The 22,098-nt window shown below is 34.6% G+C and overlaps 1 protein-coding gene across 15 annotated transcripts in view; it reads left to right on the top strand.

Moving 5' to 3' along the window:
- Positions 1-22,098, top strand: part of Ppfia2 (PTPRF interacting protein alpha 2) — a 580,223-nt gene that overhangs the window by 80,120 nt on the left and 478,005 nt on the right. For all 15 annotated transcript variants that reach the window (XM_008852254.1, XM_029555664.1, XM_008852263.2 and 12 more), the window contains exon 3: positions 15,341-15,394. In XM_008852254.1, coding sequence (XP_008850476.1) covers positions 15,341-15,394 — 54 coding nt within the window. The remainder of the gene's footprint in view (positions 1-15,340; positions 15,395-22,098) is intronic.

The raw sequence follows: 22,098 nt of genomic DNA, 5'->3' as shown, positions 1-22,098 counted from the left end.
ATTACAAGTATAATCCTTCAATACAAAGTGTTTTCTTTCTATTTTAGATTCATTAATGAACTCAAATAGATTCTACATTGAAATATGGTAACTTTTCCAATGAATCCCTAATGTAGTCCCAAATTATAAATATGCTTACATTAGTTTACTGGTATTACCATTACAAAATAAAACAGACTACTCTGCATGGTATAAAGACCAGGATTTTTTTTTTTTTTCTTCTTTTTTTTTTTGAGACAGGGTCTCCATGTAGCCCAGTTAGCCTGGGAGTCTCTATATAGAGCAGACTGGCCTTAAACTCAGAGATCTGCCTGCCATTGTCTCTTAAATTCTGGGAATAAAGGCGTGGACCACCACACCCAGCTCTAGGAACATTTTTTTTTTTCACAGAGTTCTGGAGGCTATACTTTTAATATGATTTGGTTTCCCCTGAGATCTCCTTGGCTTGTAGATAATCTTGTGTCCTCATGTGAACTTCCTTCAGTGACTAACATCCCTTGTATGTCTTCCTCTTCTTATAAGGACACCAGTTATATCAGCTTAAATCACTTTAATTGGCTCTTAAATCACGTCAGCTAAAATTTTATCTTAATTATGGTTACATTTTGAAGTAGTGGGAATTGGGACTACAGTATATAAATCAGAGTAAAAATAATTTAGCTTACCATATTCATAAATCTGAAAATATTAAATGCTCAACATTGACAACTATTACCATTTTTTAAGTATTTTTATATTGCATGAAGTGATTTCTCAGTAAGTAAAACTTGATGCTCACTTTAAAAACCACTAGCGATCTACCTCTGACAGTAGTAATGATTTAAATCTACCTCTGACAGTAGTAATGATTTAAATCTACCTCTGACAGTAGTAATGATTTAAATCTACCTCTGACAGTAGTAATGATTTAAATCTACCTCTGACAGTAGTAATGATTTAAATCTACCTCTGACAGTAGTAATGATTTAAATCTACCTCTGACAGTAGTAATGATTTAAATCTACCTCTGACAGTAGTAATGATTTAAATCTACCTCTGACAGTAGTAATGATTTAAATCTACCTCTGACAGTAGTAATGATTTAAATCTACCTCTGACAGTAGTAATGATTTAAATCTACCTCTGACAGTAGTAATGATTTAAATCTACCTCTGACAGTAGTAATGATTTAAATCTACCTCTGACAGTAGTAATGATTTAAATCTACCTCTGACAGTAGTAATGATTTAAATCTACCTCTGACAGTAGTAATGATTTAAATCTACCTCTGACAGTAGTAATGATTTAAATCTACCTCTGACAGTAGTAATGATTTAAATCTACCTCTGACAGTAGTAATGATTTAAATCTACCTCTGACAGTAGTAATGATTTAAATCTACCTCTGACAGTAGTAATGATTTAAATCTACCTCTGACAGTAGTAATGATTTAAATCTACCTCTGACAGTAGTAATGATTTAAATCTACCTCTGACAGTAGTAATGATTTAAATCTACCTCTGACAGTAGTAATGATTTAAATCTACCTCTGACAGTAGTAATGATTTAAATCTACCTCTGACAGTAGTAATGATTTAAATCTACCTCTGACAGTAGTAATGATTTAAATCTACCTCTGACAGTAGTAATGATTTAAATCTACCTCTGACAGTAGTAATGATTTAAATCTACCTCTGACAGTAGTAATGATTTAAATCTACCTCTGACAGTAGTAATGATTTAAATCTACCTCTGACAGTAGTAATGATTTAAATCTACCTCTGACAGTAGTAATGATTTAAATCTACCTCTGACAGTAGTAATGATTTAAATCTACCTCTGACAGTAGTAATGATTTAAATCTACCTCTGACAGTAGTAATGATTTAAATCTACCTCTGACAGTAGTAATGATTTAAATCTACCTCTGACAGTAGTAATGATTTAAATCTACCTCTGACAGTAGTAATGATTTAAATCTACCTCTGACAGTAGTAATGATTTAAATCTACCTCTGACAGTAGTAATGATTTAAATCTACCTCTGACAGTAGTAATGATTTAAATCTACCTCTGACAGTAGTAATGATTTAAATCTACCTCTGACAGTAGTAATGATTTAAATCTACCTCTGACAGTAGTAATGATTTAAATCTACCTCTGACAGTAGTAATGATTTAAATCTACCTCTGACAGTAGTAATGATTTAAATCTACCTCTGACAGTAGTAATGATTTAAATCTACCTCTGACAGTAGTAATGATTTAAATCTACCTCTGACAGTAGTAATGATTTAAATCTACCTCTGACAGTAGTAATGATTTAAATCTACCTCTGACAGTAGTAATGATTTAAATCTACCTCTGACAGTAGTAATGATTTAAATCTACCTCTGACAGTAGTAATGATTTAAATCTACCTCTGACAGTAGTAATGATTTAAATCTACCTCTGACAGTAGTAATGATTTAAATCTACCTCTGACAGTAGTAATGATTTAAATCTACCTCTGACAGTAGTAATGATTTAAATCTACCTCTGACAGTAGTAATGATTTAAATCTACCTCTGACAGTAGTAATGATTTAAATCTACCTCTGACAGTAGTAATGATTTAAATCTACCTCTGACAGTAGTAATGATTTAAATCTACCTCTGACAGTAGTAATGATTTAAATCTACCTCTGACAGTAGTAATGATTTAAATCTACCTCTGACAGTAGTAATGATTTAAATCTACCTCTGACAGTAGTAATGATTTAAATCTACCTCTGACAGTAGTAATGATTTAAATCTACCTCTGACAGTAGTAATGATTTAAATCTACCTCTGACAGTAGTAATGATTTAAATCTACCTCTGACAGTAGTAATGATTTAAATCTACCTCTGACAGTAGTAATGATTTAAATCTACCTCTGACAGTAGTAATGATTTAAATCTACCTCTGACAGTAGTAATGATTTAAATCTACCTCTGACAGTAGTAATGATTTAAATCTACCTCTGACAGTAGTAATGATTTAAATCTACCTCTGACAGTAGTAATGATTTAAATCTACCTCTGACAGTAGTAATGATTTAAATCTACCTCTGACAGTAGTAATGATTTAAATCTACCTCTGACAGTAGTAATGATTTAAATCTACCTCTGACAGTAGTAATGATTTAAATCTACCTCTGACAGTAGTAATGATTTAAATCTACCTCTGACAGTAGTAATGATTTAAATCTACCTCTGACAGTAGTAATGATTTAAATCTACCTCTGACAGTAGTAATGATTTAAATCTACCTCTGACAGTAGTAATGATTTAAATCTACCTCTGACAGTAGTAATGATTTAAATCTACCTCTGACAGTAGTAATGATTTAAATCTACCTCTGACAGTAGTAATGATTTAAATCTACCTCTGACAGTAGTAATGATTTAAATCTACCTCTGACAGTAGTAATGATTTAAATCTACCTCTGACAGTAGTAATGATTTAAATCTACCTCTGACAGTAGTAATGATTTAAATCTACCTCTGACAGTAGTAATGATTTAAATCTACCTCTGACAGTAGTAATGATTTAAATCTACCTCTGACAGTAGTAATGATTTAAATCTACCTCTGACAGTAGTAATGATTTAAATCTACCTCTGACAGTAGTAATGATTTAAATCTACCTCTGACAGTAGTAATGATTTAAATCTACCTCTGACAGTAGTAATGATTTAAATCTACCTCTGACAGTAGTAATGATTTAAATCTACCTCTGACAGTAGTAATGATTTAAATCTACCTCTGACAGTAGTAATGATTTAAATCTACCTCTGACAGTAGTAATGATTTAAATCTACCTCTGACAGTAGTAATGATTTAAATCTACCTCTGACAGTAGTAATGATTTAAATCTACCTCTGACAGTAGTAATGATTTAAATCTACCTCTGACAGTAGTAATGATTTAAATCTACCTCTGACAGTAGTAATGATTTAAATCTACCTCTGACAGTAGTAATGATTTAAATCTACCTCTGACAGTAGTAATGATTTAAATCTACCTCTGACAGTAGTAATGATTTAAATCTACCTCTGACAGTAGTAATGATTTAAATCTACCTCTGACAGTAGTAATGATTTAAATCTACCTCTGACAGTAGTAATGATTTAAATCTACCTCTGACAGTAGTAATGATTTAAATCTACCTCTGACAGTAGTAATGATTTAAATCTACCTCTGACAGTAGTAATGATTTAAATCTACCTCTGACAGTAGTAATGATTTAAATCTACCTCTGACAGTAGTAATGATTTAAATCTACCTCTGACAGTAGTAATGATTTAAATCTACCTCTGACAGTAGTAATGATTTAAATCTACCTCTGACAGTAGTAATGATTTAAATCTACCTCTGACAGTAGTAATGATTTAAATCTACCTCTGACAGTAGTAATGATTTAAATCTACCTCTGACAGTAGTAATGATTTAAATCTACCTCTGACAGTAGTAATGATTTAAATCTACCTCTGACAGTAGTAATGATTTAAATCTACCTCTGACAGTAGTAATGATTTAAATCTACCTCTGACAGTAGTAATGATTTAAATCTACCTCTGACAGTAGTAATGATTTAAATCTACCTCTGACAGTAGTAATGATTTAAATCTACCTCTGACAGTAGTAATGATTTAAATCTACCTCTGACAGTAGTAATGATTTAAATCTACCTCTGACAGTAGTAATGATTTAAATCTACCTCTGACAGTAGTAATGATTTAAATCTACCTCTGACAGTAGTAATGATTTAAATCTACCTCTGACAGTAGTAATGATTTAAATCTACCTCTGACAGTAGTAATGATTTAAATCTACCTCTGACAGTAGTAATGATTTAAATCTACCTCTGACAGTAGTAATGATTTAAATCTACCTCTGACAGTAGTAATGATTTAAATCTACCTCTGACAGTAGTAATGATTTAAATCTACCTCTGACAGTAGTAATGATTTAAATCTACCTCTGACAGTAGTAATGATTTAAATCTACCTCTGACAGTAGTAATGATTTAAATCTACCTCTGACAGTAGTAATGATTTAAATCTACCTCTGACAGTAGTAATGATTTAAATCTACCTCTGACAGTAGTAATGATTTAAATCTACCTCTGACAGTAGTAATGATTTAAATCTACCTCTGACAGTAGTAATGATTTAAATCTACCTCTGACAGTAGTAATGATTTAAATCTACCTCTGACAGTAGTAATGATTTAAATCTACCTCTGACAGTAGTAATGATTTAAATCTACCTCTGACAGTAGTAATGATTTAAATCTACCTCTGACAGTAGTAATGATTTAAATCTACCTCTGACAGTAGTAATGATTTAAATCTACCTCTGACAGTAGTAATGATTTAAATCTACCTCTGACAGTAGTAATGATTTAAATCTACCTCTGACAGTAGTAATGATTTAAATCTACCTCTGACAGTAGTAATGATTTAAATCTACCTCTGACAGTAGTAATGATTTAAATCTACCTCTGACAGTAGTAATGATTTAAATCTACCTCTGACAGTAGTAATGATTTAAATCTACCTCTGACAGTAGTAATGATTTAAATCTACCTCTGACAGTAGTAATGATTTAAATCTACCTCTGACAGTAGTAATGATTTAAATCTACCTCTGACAGTAGTAATGATTTAAATCTACCTCTGACAGTAGTAATGATTTAAATCTACCTCTGACAGTAGTAATGATTTAAATCTACCTCTGACAGTAGTAATGATTTAAATCTACCTCTGACAGTAGTAATGATTTAAATCTACCTCTGACAGTAGTAATGATTTAAATCTACCTCTGACAGTAGTAATGATTTAAATCTACCTCTGACAGTAGTAATGATTTAAATCTACCTCTGACAGTAGTAATGATTTAAATCTACCTCTGACAGTAGTAATGATTTAAATCTACCTCTGACAGTAGTAATGATTTAAATCTACCTCTGACAGTAGTAATGATTTAAATCTACCTCTGACAGTAGTAATGATTTAAATCTACCTCTGACAGTAGTAATGATTTAAATCTACCTCTGACAGTAGTAATGATTTAAATCTACCTCTGACAGTAGTAATGATTTAAATCTACCTCTGACAGTAGTAATGATTTAAATCTACCTCTGACAGTAGTAATGATTTAAATCTACCTCTGACAGTAGTAATGATTTAAATCTACCTCTGACAGTAGTAATGATTTAAATCTACCTCTGACAGTAGTAATGATTTAAATCTACCTCTGACAGTAGTAATGATTTAAATCTACCTCTGACAGTAGTAATGATTTAAATCTACCTCTGACAGTAGTAATGATTTAAATCTACCTCTGACAGTAGTAATGATTTAAATCTACCTCTGACAGTAGTAATGATTTAAATCTACCTCTGACAGTAGTAATGATTTAAATCTACCTCTGACAGTAGTAATGATTTAAATCTACCTCTGACAGTAGTAATGATTTAAATCTACCTCTGACAGTAGTAATGATTTAAATCTACCTCTGACAGTAGTAATGATTTAAATCTACCTCTGACAGTAGTAATGATTTAAATCTACCTCTGACAGTAGTAATGATTTAAATCTACCTCTGACAGTAGTAATGATTTAAATCTACCTCTGACAGTAGTAATGATTTAAATCTACCTCTGACAGTAGTAATGATTTAAATCTACCTCTGACAGTAGTAATGATTTAAATCTACCTCTGACAGTAGTAATGATTTAAATCTACCTCTGACAGTAGTAATGATTTAAATCTACCTCTGACAGTAGTAATGATTTAAATCTACCTCTGACAGTAGTAATGATTTAAATCTACCTCTGACAGTAGTAATGATTTAAATCTACCTCTGACAGTAGTAATGATTTAAATCTACCTCTGACAGTAGTAATGATTTAAATCTACCTCTGACAGTAGTAATGATTTAAATCTACCTCTGACAGTAGTAATGATTTAAATCTACCTCTGACAGTAGTAATGATTTAAATCTACCTCTGACAGTAGTAATGATTTAAATCTACCTCTGACAGTAGTAATGATTTAAATCTACCTCTGACAGTAGTAATGATTTAAATCTACCTCTGACAGTAGTAATGATTTAAATCTACCTCTGACAGTAGTAATGATTTAAATCTACCTCTGACAGTAGTGCATTCACTTCTCGGTCCCCACTGAATTGCTCTCATTTTTTATTCCCCGATGACCATTTTTAGAAAATTAAGCTGGTCAACTAATGACAATTTTAGACAAAGCAAAGACTAAAAAGAAACACATTAACATCTGCATTAAGTAAATTTTAGGGTGTTCTTATCTACTTTCTGACATTTTTCCATAAACCAATAAAAGGTCGAACATTCATATCATTTACATACTATTGCATATTTTCCAAGATTAATAAAGTGAAATAAAAAGAAAGCAAAGAAAAAAAAAAAAACCACTAGCATGTGTGCAGATGACCTGAGATATGTGGCATAGGTGATTTTATTTTTGCTTGTTTGTTTTTATTGGTTTTTTGTGTATTTCACACAGAACATTTGATTAATCTTAATCATCTTTATACCCCTGTTGCCACAAGGGCTCTCCCATAGCCACACCCCCACCCACTGGAGCCCAGATACTTTGTCATCCTTGTTAAGATCCACTGTGTCAAGTCAGTGTCCTCAGACGTTCCCCAAGGCAAGTCCATCCACTGAGGTCTAGAGTCCCTTGTTTTAGAAAGTTCAGCTCTTCTTCATCTAGCAGTAATCAGTTGCCAACATTCCTTCAGATAAAATTGGGGTCTGCTGTTCATTTTCCCAGTTCCGTGCTGGGTTACTGTCTGCCTGAGTTTGCATGGGGCTTGTATGTGCTGACACCATTGCCAAACAATCATATGATCAGGGTCCCAGGACCTTTTGAGACTTTGTTTCCATATGATCCTGCACTTCCTCCCAGTTCTTACAATCTTTGCACCCTCTCTTATGAGATGGTCCCTGAGCCTTGGGTGGGTGAAGTTTAATAAATAAGTCCTGTCCAAGGATCAACATTCAGCAGACTCTTGATCTCTATGCTTTGGCCATTTGTGACATTTTGTGTTCCTGGCCCTCTGCTGCATGAAGCAGCTTAATTATTGAGAACTGAGAGATTTGTTAATGTCCTCTTCTTTACCCTTATTCTATGTTCCATGGTCCTTAGGTGTAGAGGTTGCATTGTAGATGTGTCGCTTAGGCCTGGGAAATTCATAGACAATGTTCTTTTGTGTTCAGTTGTGGTAGTTGGTAATAGTCTCCAACTGGTGCAAAATGAGCTTCTTTGATGAGTGATGACTGGCATATTTTCCTGTAAATATAAAGGTACATATTTTCCATGTAGTCAGAAATCACATTAGTCTAGCAATGTGGCAGTCCTGGGGTTTTCTATAAGAACTATGACCACTCCAGCCATGTGTATTATGTTATTTTTACAGTATCACACTTCAGTTTCCTCCTGGCACAAAAATAGACCTGTAGATCCATGGAGCAAAATTGAAGACTTGAATATGAGTATATGCAATTTCAGCCACCTGATATTTGATAAATGGGCCAAGAATATTCACTGGAGGAAAGACAGCATCTTCAGCAAATGGTGCTGGCCAAACTGAATCTTTAACTGTAGAAGAATGAAACTAAACCCCTACCTTTCACCTTGCACAAAAGTCATCTCCAAATGGATCAAAGACCTCAGTCTGAAGCCTGAAACTCCGAAACTCTTAGAAGCAAACATTGGATATCACCTACAAGATATAGGTGTAGGAAATGATCTTCTAAACCAGACACCAATTGTTCAGGAACTAAGTAAGAATCAACAAGTGGGACCTCATTAAACTATGAAGTTTCTGTACATCAAAAGAAGTAACAAAGAACATGAAGAGAAAACCTACAGAGTGGGAAAAAACCTTCACCAGGGACACATATGACAGAGCTTTAATGTACAGAATATATAAAGAACTAAAAAAAACAAAGAATCAAGAAAGCAAGTAACCCAATTAAAAAATGGGCTAAGGATCTGAACAGAGTTCTCAAAAGAAGAAATAAAGATGGCTCAGAAACATCTTAAAAGGTGTTCAACATTGTTAGTAATTAGAGAAATGCAAATTAAAACCACTTTAAGATCATCTTACCCTAGTCTGATTGGCTAGGATCAAGAGAACAAATGATATCAAATGTTGGAGAGGCTATGGGGAAACAGAAACACTCAACCACTGCTGGTAGGATTGCAAACTTGTGCAATGCCTATGGAAAGCAGTGTGGAGAATTCTTAAAAAAACTAAAGATGAACCTACCATTTGACATGGTATAAACTCCTTGGCATATACCCAAAGGACTCATCCTATTGCAGAGACACTTACACATCCATGTTTGTTGCTTTTTTTACAATAGCTAAGAGATGGAAGCAACCTAAGTGTCCCTCAACTGCCGAGTAGAAAATGCAAATGTGGTACTTTTATAAAATGGGGTTCTACTCAGCGGTAAAGAAAGATGAAATCATGAAATTTGTAGGTAAATGGATGGACGTAGAAACTGTTACACTAAGTGAAATAACACAAACTCAGAAAAACAAACAATGTATGTTATCCCTCATATGTAGATCCTAGCACCAAATCCTTTTAAGTGAGTATGTATTCAGAAATAAATGCAGGAACCAGAGTAATGAAAAGGAAATGGACCTAAAGAGAAAGAAAGGACCTGAGAGAGAAGGACAGTAGGAGACAGGTGTTACTAAGGGAGAAATGGTTTAAAATGGGGTTATTTAAATGTGTTGGGTGGAGGGACTATTAAACAAGGGACCTTGGGGATACAGAGAAAGAAGGAGCCCAACAGAGATAGGTCCATAGGAGACTTATCAAGGGAGAAATGGGGAAAATGGGGACACTTTAAATGGGGAAACCATGGTAGAAGGGTTAGACAGTGAGAGAGAGAAGAGAGATAAATAATGCCTAGTTAGTTTAAAAAAACAGAGGGAATCATATTAGTCCAACAATCTAATTGTAAATTACACATACATTGTACATGAGTCCATGTGTACAGCTAAAGGCTACATAACAAGAAACGGTGCCAGAGAGGAGATACTTTCCTTTGACTTGTTGGCCAGGGTAGTCCAAGAGACTCTCCAAATTACTCAGGCTATTGCCACCACCCTTTATGATCTCCCAGAACTTGAAGGTTAAGATCTTGCTGCTGAAGACAGAACATACTTTGACACAGGATATGAAGCAATAGAGCTGCAACTGAACTGAAACCACTTCCCCTGAAGTCTAGGTCTTCTAGCTTTGGAGAGTGCTGTGAAAAGGGAAAACGTAAATCTATGGTCCAGCACCAGCTTCAAGACCAAATAACCACATCAACGGTCAATACAGCATGCGACATTGGTGCAGTAGTGGCACTTCTATCTTGGGGGTAATCATCAGCTACCCAATTGGGCATAGGTGATTTGAAATTTAACTGATTATTCTAATTTTATTATCTTCCTTTGCATTACCATTGATAACACTATTTTTTAAATTGTTTATATTCCCTTAATTGGCTAATCCTGTTCTCTACAAACAAAAATAATAAATCTGAGAAAAACTTCAAATGGCTGTATTCCTTTCTTCATGTATGCAGAGGCGGGACTCATATGTGAACCCATTGACTTAAATCGAAAATTACATGACTGATTCCTATAGGTTTGTTATTCATGAGCTATTGTCTCAAGGGAAAAGCACAACAGTTCTTTGAGCAAGGGGTTCATAGGAAGGGTATACGATAATTCCCAGTGCAAAGCGGAGTTTATTTTAAACATGCATGGAGATGGTATCCTGCTTCATGTTGTCTGTAAGTCTCCACTTCGAACTTTGGCACAAATTGCCTCACTCTCTGGAATAGTCTTCCCACTCTTCTGTAGTTTGAAGTGGGGGAGACAGTGAGTCTTGGGTTGTTACCTATGCAGACAATTTCTCTCATGTTTAAACAGCTAACAGGAGGGTAAAGCATGTGCACAGAAGTTAAGGAGGCACTTCCTTTCAGAATCATTTATGAAGGCATTTCTAAATGAGTGCCTCTTTTAATTTGGCACCACAGGGCACTTGCTATCCTGTTCAGTCCTGATCCTGGTCTCCTACCTGACAGGACAACAATAAACTGGATGATGCACTGGGTGAAAGACAACAAAAGGCTTGGGCTGCGGTGTAAGGGAGGAGCCAATCCCTTACTGTCTCTAAAGGGCTTTTTATTTGCTGATGGAAGCTACAAGGAAAAGTTTGAGGTGGACAGTTCCATGCTTCTGGAGTTCCAGGAGGTAAAATAGGAAGAAAACTTGGAAGGTCTTCCTAACACTGCTTACCTTGTGATGTTCTGGAAAACTCAAAGTACCTTGTACCTAACTTAGGCTAGCTTAATGCTTAGTCTTGTTAATATGGCCAGTAGTGACACACTCATGATCACGAGCATACCGGGAAGAAGCTGCTCCCAGGGATCACTGGTCAGAAGTCATACAAACTTGTTTTGTACTCTGCTTTTAGTAGATATATCCTATTCTACCTTATCTCTTATGGGAGGGAAAGCAAAACCCAATTTAAAAGATAAGTATATGGTTAATGGATGTCAAGAATTTGAAAAGAGCCTAGAACATAGTAGATGTTCAGTAGATACTATGTATTTCATCAACTATTAGATGTAAGTAGTGGTCTGTATGAGGTGTACAATAGATCCAAGTGAATTCTATAATCTCATAAAAATCAGAGATTTCAATCATGCTTTACGTAACAATATTGCAACAGTAAATCTAGAACTTCCTAAGAAATCACTTTAATCATTTGATTTTGTGTGTGTGTTTATTTAATAAACTTCAATACTTCAATAGAATAAAAATATTTGTGTCAAAGATGTGATATTTATTTATAAACAAATTCCAATAAGCACAGGAAAGACTGTCTTCAAGTTCTTATGTATGAGCAATTGCAAGCAAAAGGAGAGGCAGCTGCTGTGTCAGGAAACAGACGAGGTGAGGCTGGGGAGAGCTATGAATGCAGCTCAACTTAAATTTGCAGACTTTATTTCAACATTATGACATTTTCTTTTTGTTGTAACTGGAGTATGCTATTCTTTTCAAATATTATATTATTTTTATTTTATGAATATGAGTGTATTGCCTGCATGTTTGTAAGCACACCCATGTCATGCATTACCCATGGAAGTAAAAGGGGGGTTTGGGTTGCCCTGGAACTGAAGTTATGGACAGTGGTTAGCTGCCATGTGGGTGCTGCGAATTGTATCCCAGGTCCTCTGAAAGAGCAATCAGTGCTCTTAACCACTGAGCCATCACTCCAGGCCCCTTGATTATGTCAGAGTCAACTTTGTAGATGACAAAGTTGTATTGCAATGTCAAATATTCGGACATTCCTTTCCACCCTTGGGGTTCCCCAAATGATTAATTTATTTTACCCACTAATTTTATTACACAAATGTATTTATGTATTATGTTTCTTATATCCACTGGGGGAAAATCTTTGTATCAAATTGCAAGTCATGTTTAATTTGGGCTTCTGCTCAAGTAGGGCACTCTTTCCAGCATGAACTCAAAATAGGGCAAGAGCTCAAAAGTGTGCTACAAGTGCATGTAAAAAAGGGTCAGCAGTTCACATTACCACACTTTTCAGAGATTTGAAATGTATGTCATGTTCACCACATTAACAACTAAATAGCATTCTTATTCATATTTTAAATTATTTTACTTATTTTTCTCTAGGTAATTACCACAAAGAGCTTAAAATTAAAAATCAGCCTGAAGCTTGTTGCAACTTATCTGTGATAGTAACAAATCTAGCTGACAGATCTAAAATTATGATGGAATACATTAGATAAATTTCTAAAATACTTGTTATTGAAATTAATTTCTCCATTATTTCTTTCATAGCTCTTTCAGAAATTCTATTGTTAACATAAAGTAGATGCCTATGAAGAAAGACTTGTATTATCTCAAAATATACTTACAGTTTTCTTTCATTTTAAATTAGACTTCCATTTTAAAGATGATAATAATCTTTCTTTCACATGCATAAAAGTTTGACTATATATGTTATTTTAGTTAATTTTTAAATTCATTTTACTACTTAATGTCATCATTTCATTCTATGAAATTCTGAAGCTTCATAAAACTATATTTTTATCATTAAAGTCAATAACATTCATTTGTTTGATATTTTATCAATATATTTCCTGCTTTACTTTTTATGCAGCTGTGTAATTTACATAGGTGATCCAATAAAAAATGATTAAATAACATTTCTGAAAAACAACTTAGACAATTATATATTTAGAGTACACGTGGTAGTGGAATAAAGATTTCAAAAGGATGGCGAGTAACGGGTTTTTTTCAAATAAGCCTAAACAATGCAGATATATAAATTATGAAGTTTTAGTGTTTGACAGTCACAATGCTATCTTAAAATGAGTTGCAGGCAGAGAGAACATCTAGTTTAAAATAGGTCTCAACTGATAGAGTCAAGTACTGAGACTTTATCAGACTCCATACTGCTTTATTCTTTGGGGGGTTCCTACATTTGTATTAGTTTTGAAGGCCTGTTTTAAAGCTAGAATGAGAAAATAAACCAGATGTTTTCCAAAAACATGCTGGATGGGGGAAACATTGTTATGATTAGCTTTAATTATTACTTTGGCACAACCTAGACTCACCTGGGATGAGAGATCAGTGAGGGATTGTCTACATTGTGTTGCCCTGTGAGCATGTCTGTGGGGGATTTTCCTGATTGCAATGGATGTGGGAAGACCCCAAATCAATCAAGCTATGAAAGCAAGCAAGCAGTGTGCCTGCATCCATTTGTCTCTGCTCTTGACTGTGGATGTGCTGTGATCAGCTCCTTCAAATACCCGCCACTGTGATTTCCCTGCTATAATGGATTGTACTCTGGAATTTTAATCTGATATACTGCTTTCCTCCCGAATGCGTGGATAGTAAAAGAAACAAAGCACAGATTTATATTTATGCAATATGTCTGTGAATATAATACATTTATTACTGAGAGGAAAGTTTAAGCATTTCTGTGGCAAGTGTTCCTTGTGGTTGCCTTGATATTTACAACCTTAGGTAGAATAAGCATGAAGAAGCTACTCATCAGTTGAGTACCTCCTCATAAACTCCTCAGCTTTTTCTCCTGCTTTTACTCTTTCCATCACACACCAATCTTAGTCCTGTGCTGGGTTGTGAAGACCCCCTCAGTTTTTGAAATGCCAGGATAAAGTCCCAAATGAATTACTGACATCTCGATGATGATATCAAAGTATTGACAGTTTCTCTCACCACGAGCATTTATTCTTATTATTATTTATTCTTCATTTCGACCTTGATTCAGGCATAGTTCCTTGCTGCTTTCTTACTGCACCTCTGTTTTCCTGTTTCTCATATCTACCTCTTCACGTGCCGAAAGATAAGAAGTGATCAGAGTCAGAAGAGTACTTAGCAAAGGGGTTAATCCTCAGTGGAGATTGTGAATTTCTATGGAAAAGCCTTTGAACAGACAGGTGTGTGTGTGTGTGTGTGTGTGTGCGTGCACACACGCGCATGCTTTGTTATCTCACTTATGAGAGCAAGAGATGGTTTAGGAGGTAAATTAGTTACCAACACTAATATTTTGTGAGATTTTATTTTAAAATCTGTAACTGTGAAAAGGTGATATGATTGGTATCCATTACATCAAAGTCCTAGAATTGATATGGCAAAGTTAATGTCATTTCTATAAACATCACAATGTATCATAGCATCATCCATTTCTCCTTTCATAACTTTGACAAATTTAATCATTACTTATATATTATTATCTGTGTCTACTGATTTAAGTTAATAATTGGTCTTGATAAAAGAATGCATATCTACCTTTATCTCCTAATTATATACACATATACACACAGTGGAGCATAAATAATTTAAGCATTTTGTAGATAAAGCATTACCATGAAAATAATGTTCTTGAAAATAATATAGAAATTGCAGAATTTTTCTGTTCTGTATTCCCTTTAACTATTTATGATGAATCATCTTTTTTCCTGTCTAGAGCCATTTTCTTTGCATATTTCCACAAAAATTACTTTTAACATTTATTTTTCATTTTAAGACTGCAAAGAGAGAAAAAGATTACAGAGTCTATCTTTGCACATAGACTATGTTTTAGCGTTATAGTATTCAATATTGTCACAAAATAAAATGAAAAATACCTTAACTTTACAACAAATAACAACATCACACTGTGGGACAGGGGGGAATGTCTGTGCTGTTGAGTAGCATTTTACAATCGACACCTCTCCCCTTTTCAGGATATCGAGTCTCTAACAGGAGGGCTGACTGGTTCTAAGGGGGCTGATCCACCGGTAAGTTAGATTCTTCATTAAATGTAAGTGTTGCATTGATCTGAGTAACAAAAGGTCATCAGAGTTGCTGTGTTATTTTATATGTTTTTAGACTTACTGAAATATAGTTACTGCAGTAAATAATACAGAATTATGAATTTAATCTGAAGGGTGTTTTTAAAGTTATAATTCTCAAAAAATTAATTTACACTCAAACTTTGGCAAGTAAATAAATAATTAGGGATGTAGCTCATTGGTAAAATACTTGCCTACCATGCTTGATACCTTACATTCAATCTCCATTACCAAAAGAGAGAAAACAAGAATTTAAAAAAAAAAAAAAAGAAAATGTGACACATTTCTGTTCTACCAATGAGCTGTATCAACTTGAGAATTTGTAATTCTAAATTTGAGAACAGTATTCTAACTCCACAATATTTTCTTTTTAAACAGAAATGTTGTTTCTATGCTAGAGTTTGTGTTCATCATTGACAGTCTTACTTCTCTCCTAAGTACTTTAAAAGTATTTTGGACAAAGAAAAAAATGTTCTCAAATTTTTAAGATTTTTTTTAACAGTTTTCATGTGTGTGTGGTGTGTGTGTATGCATGTTTGCTTGTGTGTGGGTACACATGTATGTGCATATGCATGCACATGAGTGTGGAGGGCCAACAACAGTCCTGGGACTCATCCTCAAATGTTTTTCCACCTTATTCAATGAAGCAGGGTCTCTCAATCAAACCTAGAGATCCCTGACTTGGGGAATCTCATTCAAATCATGCCCATCTGGCATTTATATGGATTCTGGGAATCTGAACTCTGGTCCTTATGTTTGATGGCAAGTGCTTAACTGCTGAGCAATATCCCCATCCCCAGCCATTAAGATTATTTTTAAGAAGTAAGAGAAACTTGTTCTAATTTAGGAACATCTTTGTCTTTTCTGTTTATCTGACTTCAGAAGACATTTATTATGATGACATTACTGTGTATGTGACTTCAGGCTTGAGGTACAAAAAGGAATTCAAGGTATATAAATAAAGTAATAAGACATTTAAGTTATGCAACAAATGGTCAACAAATGAACTTTTATCACTGTTTACCTTTCTTTAGTATGATGGGATTTAATGAGGAGTGCGCAGAACTCATTTCTCTCTGATTTAGCTTTATTAAAACCCTAGCAAAGGGCAAAGATTTTGTAGGTTTTTCATTTTATTTTCCTGTGCCTTATATAATCTTCAACAACTCACTCCTGAGGAAGAGTTAAACACCATGAAACTTTTTTTTTTCAGTGCTTATCATCTAAATTTACATAGGAAAAAAGTTTGGCTACAGAGTCCCATTTAGGCTACCCCCTGACTCTATTACTTCACAATACATGACAAAATCTACTGGAAGTGAAATCTAGGATGTCTACTGGCTTGCTTTATGAGTAGTATTCTACACAAGTGTTGTAAGTGACTGCTCCACTGATATAACGTCACCTACTGCTTTATACAGTGCTGTTCATGGCATTCAACTATATCAGAAGAATAAACTTGTCTCCTTCAACTTGCCTTTACCTGTGCTCTAATTCCTATAAAAATTGTCTAAGTGGAGGTTAGCTCGTTTTAAAGGAAATTTGTTCCTCTTTCATAACAAAACTAAACCAAACTCATTTATTCATGCACAGCCTTTTCTCTTGTTAACATTCTCTAATACACTATAACAAGTATTTACACAGCATTTACATTATATTATGTACTACAGATAATCCACTTTTTAAAGTAAAGGAGAAAATGTGAGTAGGCTACATGCAATTAGTATGCTGCTTCATAGAAGGGACTTGAGCACCTACAGATTTGGGTATCACTAGAGATCCTAGAACCAATCCCCTCTCAGTACTAAGAAAGGATTGTATACTGCTTTGTCATTTAAAAAATTAACAAAATTAAAATGTAAAAACATACTTGGTAACTGTAAGAAATAAGCACATCCTTGGTGAGCAAACTGTTAGTCAATTTCCACAGAGGGCAGATTGGGTACAGGAACCACATTTCAAAAAGCCAAGAGCATTTGGGAAGGTGAAGAACTAGGCACCTGAATTGTAGCAAGCAGCTACTGCAGAACTCTGGGTGTGGATTTCCATTGCTCCAGCAGTATGAGCCATCACAGCCCCAACCTGAGCCCCTGAGCTGCTGGCATGGCATGCAGGTGTTGGCCAGCCCTTGGACTGGCACCATCATTCATCCTAAACTGGGAGCTAGTCTGTAGGTGGAGTTCTGTAGATCAGATTGATCAGAAAAGTTAGGTGTTGTGATGCACAGTTAAGCAGAATAATATACAAAAGCATTTCTCCTTATAGATTTGGTTTTAAAAATATTGTTTGTTAAAAAGCTTTTGATATTATAGAATTTTTGGTGTTTCATAAGGGTAATGTGGATAAAATCTAACAAGGAGTAATGTGGACCAAAACAGACTACTTGAAACATACTTCAGAATATATTTTTTTGTAACATGCATTAAGAAAACATGAAAAAGTTTTATTCTGCTTTGGAATGTAATTGAGGTTTAAGCCTGTTTCATTGCTTCACTCAGAATTACAGCAAGAATGCCACAGATGACGTGACTCCTTTCATTTGTTCTCCACCTTGAGGAGTAAGTGTGCTGCATATAGAACTTGGTTTGTTTTCAGTTGTTCAGTTGTTTTCTTTCTTTCTTTCTTTCTTTCTTTCTTTCTTTCTTTCTTTCTTTCTTTCTTTCTTTCTTTCTTTCTTTCTTTCTTTCTTTTTGGTCTTTTTGAGGGTTTCCCTGCAGCCCAAGCTTTCCTGGAACTCACTATGTAGACCAGGCTGGCCTTGAACTCAAGGAGATCTGCCTGCCTTTGCCTCCCAAGTGCTGGGATTAAAGTCATGCGCCACCACACCCGGCCATTGTTTTAATTCTTTTTACTTAATACTAAGAGCTCTCTTCACTTACATCATGTGATAAATCCTTTCCAGTTCATCCTTGGCTTGGTGTATACACTTTTCTGAAAATTCTTCAGCTCTATTAATTTCCCCATCAATGACTAGGAATTGCACAATTGTAATTTTGTACGCTCTGTTTGAATTTTACAGTTACTCGATAGTTCTTGCAATTTGGGTACACACACTGCATAATTTTTAAAACCCAATTTCCTGAGGGTGTTGTTTAGACCAGGTTATATACTTTTCTAGATGTAAATGCACTGGAAATATAAAAATCTCCCAAACTCATTTTTAATTTTATTATTAAAAACAGTAATGGTTTATGTAAGATAAAGTAATATTAATCTGCATTGTGATCCAACTTAACTTTTGCATGTGGCTATCATCTTTTTATTTTTCTTATCATATTTATTTCAATTCACTGTATATTTGAGTATAAACTGTGTGTTAAGTATCTATTTGTTCATAACTTCAAAATCTTAAAATACTGTGGGGTAGACAGTATGGTTAAAAAAAAGCAATTCCAATATCATGTACATGCAGGGTCAGATGATAGCCCAAGAAGATCACAAAATTCAAGTGATGGAAGTATAGAGTTGCTAGAGAAATCAAGAAGGAATTAAAGCAAATAGAGCACTGCTTTATAATTGTAGAATGAGCTAAAATTTTCCAAGTGAGGGGATGTCATACGGTACTTTAGGAAGCAGAAACTGCATCCACACAGATTAAAACTAAAAATATGGTATGTGGATGGAATATTAATTAAACTGGATGGGAGACAGTGGTAAGATAGAAGGCTAAATGGTTAAAGTGGGGTGAGTATATCAAAAAGTTCATGGGAGGAATATGTGCTCAGTACTGAGGACAATAAGGAGTCATTGAAGTCTTCAGACAGGAGAGTCACTTTACTGACCTTTCCTTTATAAGTTTACCCTTAGTTTTAATTGAGGAATAAATCAGAGAAAATGATGATAAATTTATAACGGTGATTTTTTTATAAATTAAAAAGGTGTGAAAATTCCATTTCCTTATATTTTCTGCCATATGTAGATGCTAAAAATGTTAAATAGAAATGGGGCTGGAAAGATGGCTCAGTGGTTAAGAGCGCTGACTACTCTTGCAGAGGACCCAGATTTAATTCCCAGCATCCACATAGTGGCTAACAACCATCCATAACTCCAGTTCCAGGGTATTCAAAATCCTCTTCTGACCTCTGTGGGCATTGCATGACACAGGTACACCTACCAATGTGCAAGCAATACACTCATAAGATAAAAAAAAAATTAAAGGAATGTGTAATAGTAATTATTAGAAACTAGCAAAGGTAGGGGATATATAGGAAGATTGGAAAACAGGTCCCAAGGACTTTAGATAGAAATAATAAATCCCACCGTCCTACAGCCCAGTGGAGGGACCAGAACTCACTATGATCTACTGTGAATTGTATAAATAACAAGAGAGCAGATCAAAAGGCTCCAAGCACAAAATACTGGTAACAAGATAGAAAAGTAAACATCAGAATACATTGTAATTTTTATGGAAGTAACATACTGTGCCCATGAATACATGCACTTATACATTAATAATTTTAAACTAAGAAATAAAGAGCAATTGAGGACAATGTTTTAGGAGAAATTAAATGTTATAAAGATTTTGGCAGTGTAAACAGAGAGGAGTGGGTCACAGTGATTACACAAGAACAGATTTTTATTTAGAAGGAGCATGAAACTTATTAAGAAGTTAAGAATGGGCCAGAAGTAGTGGTGTATGCCTTTAATCCCAGCACTGGAGAGGCAGAGGCACACAGATCTCACAAATCAAGGATGACCTGCTCTACACAGCAAGTTCCAGGCCAGCTGAGGCTACAGGCAGATCCTGTTTTTAAACAAAAGTTAAGTATACTTAAGTATGATAGTTTGTCAGCTTTGACAAATGAGTGAAAGAAGAAATCCTTTGCAGTGACAACCAACAAATTAGTGGAGAATCTTTTTGAAGAAGAAATGATGAATTTATAGACTTATTAACCTGAATTGAGTGAGGAAGAATGAATAGTTTGGAATGTAATGGTGAAATAATTGATCTGAACATGTAGAAGAGCTTATCAAAGGTGAAATCATTCTTCACAAACATGTATACAGAGAGAGATGAGAAGAAAGTTTAGTACAAGACTCCAAGGATTAAAAAAGTTTAAGTAAAGATAAGAAGAAAGCGAAAGGTCAGAGGAAAACATGTCTTAAAAATGGCAAAATGGGGAAGAGTGCATGGAAAAAAATACCAAGAAAGCATGGAATCCTAAATGTCAAGGTTGAGTGGGGCTGCAAACACTATCAGTATACGATCTGGAGAGAGCCAAAAGAATGGTGACCTTTGTATTTAGCAGAAAGAAGATAAATTATGATGTAGAAGAGATCATTTTAATGGAATAATTTGTATGAAATCAAGTTAAAAGGATAAATAGGGCCAGGGATGGTGGTGCATGCCTTTAATCGCAGCACTCTGAAAACAGAGGCAGGCAGATCTCTGTGAGTTTAAGGCCAGCCTGGTCTACATAGTGAGTTCCAGGACAGCTTGGGCTACAGGGAGACACTGTCTCAAAAAGACCAAAAAAAGGATAAATAACTAAACAGAAGAAAAGAATTGGACTCAGCGACTTTAGGAAGCTTTTAAAATAGCTTTTTTATAAAGAAAGTAGGTAGGAACAGTACAGAATATGAGATGGAAAAATAAATTTTAGTATGTCCATGTCATAGTTTTGGTGCTTTGAACACTGCAGGAACAAAACACTCCCTGGTATTAACAAGATCCAGTTGTGATCGTGGACATACTTGCAGTGAAGCATAGTGGGAATGAATCGCATTGGAGTTGGTTACATCAAGGGATTGATTGGCCTGGTTGTTGGATGGCTCTTATATGGACTTTGCAATCTTTCCTGCCTACATTCACTTTCTTGATGATCCTAGAACATTTTAGTGACTAAGACTAAAGGGATAATCCTCACTCTTCACAATTAAACAGGTATCAAAAATTTTACATCATATTGGTAAAATTTAGACTCATGAATTCAACTAAATATTTGAAAATCCCACTGGGATATCTGATGGAATGTAAACCATTTTAAGTTAAACCTATGTTTCTGATCTTTTACAGCCTCTCTCCAAGGCTCCTACATCGTTACCCATATCAGTTAGTAACTGCTTTATACCTACTCTTTCCTGAAGCCAAAGTCACAGAGTCATATTATGAAAGTTATCTTCACAGGTATTCTGGAATGCGAGAAATTCTCAGGACTCCTCTTAAATCACCACAGAGATAAAAACCTACATTTTTTCCTCAACTGTTCTCAGTGAACCAAGTCAGATACACATTTTTTATATATGCAACTCGGATCATGTCACACTGAGATCTTTGCTAAATTCTCATGATTATATAATCTCCAAAGTTTATAAGGTGGTTTGTAAGAATCTCTATGACTATCTCCCCTTAATTATCATAGGAACTTATCTGCCTTTCCTTTTATAACACAGTCAACTTCAGCTGCACTAGCCATGTTGCTATCCTCATACCTGCTAACATAGTTCAAGAAAGCATGTTCTATGTGCTGTGATTCTGTCAGTGTGCCACAGTCTCTTTTCAGATATACTCATGGTTTACTGTCTCACTTTCTTAGATTTCTGTTCCAATTTCACTTTACAGAGATGTTGCTCATTCTTACCTAATAATCTTTTCCCTATCCTTATATGAATATTATTTGTGTAGTTCTGCTAAGATAAAAATTCCTATA

The sequence above is a fragment of the Nannospalax galili genome, unplaced genomic scaffold (genome assembly GCF_000622305.1).
Source record: "Nannospalax galili isolate Female #2095 unplaced genomic scaffold, S.galili_v1.0 scaffold390, whole genome shotgun sequence".
NCBI classification, from domain to species: Eukaryota; Metazoa; Chordata; class Mammalia; order Rodentia; family Spalacidae; genus Nannospalax; species Nannospalax galili.
The sequence above is the reverse complement of the archived record's forward strand: the minus strand, read 5'-3'. Positions and strand labels throughout refer to the sequence as shown.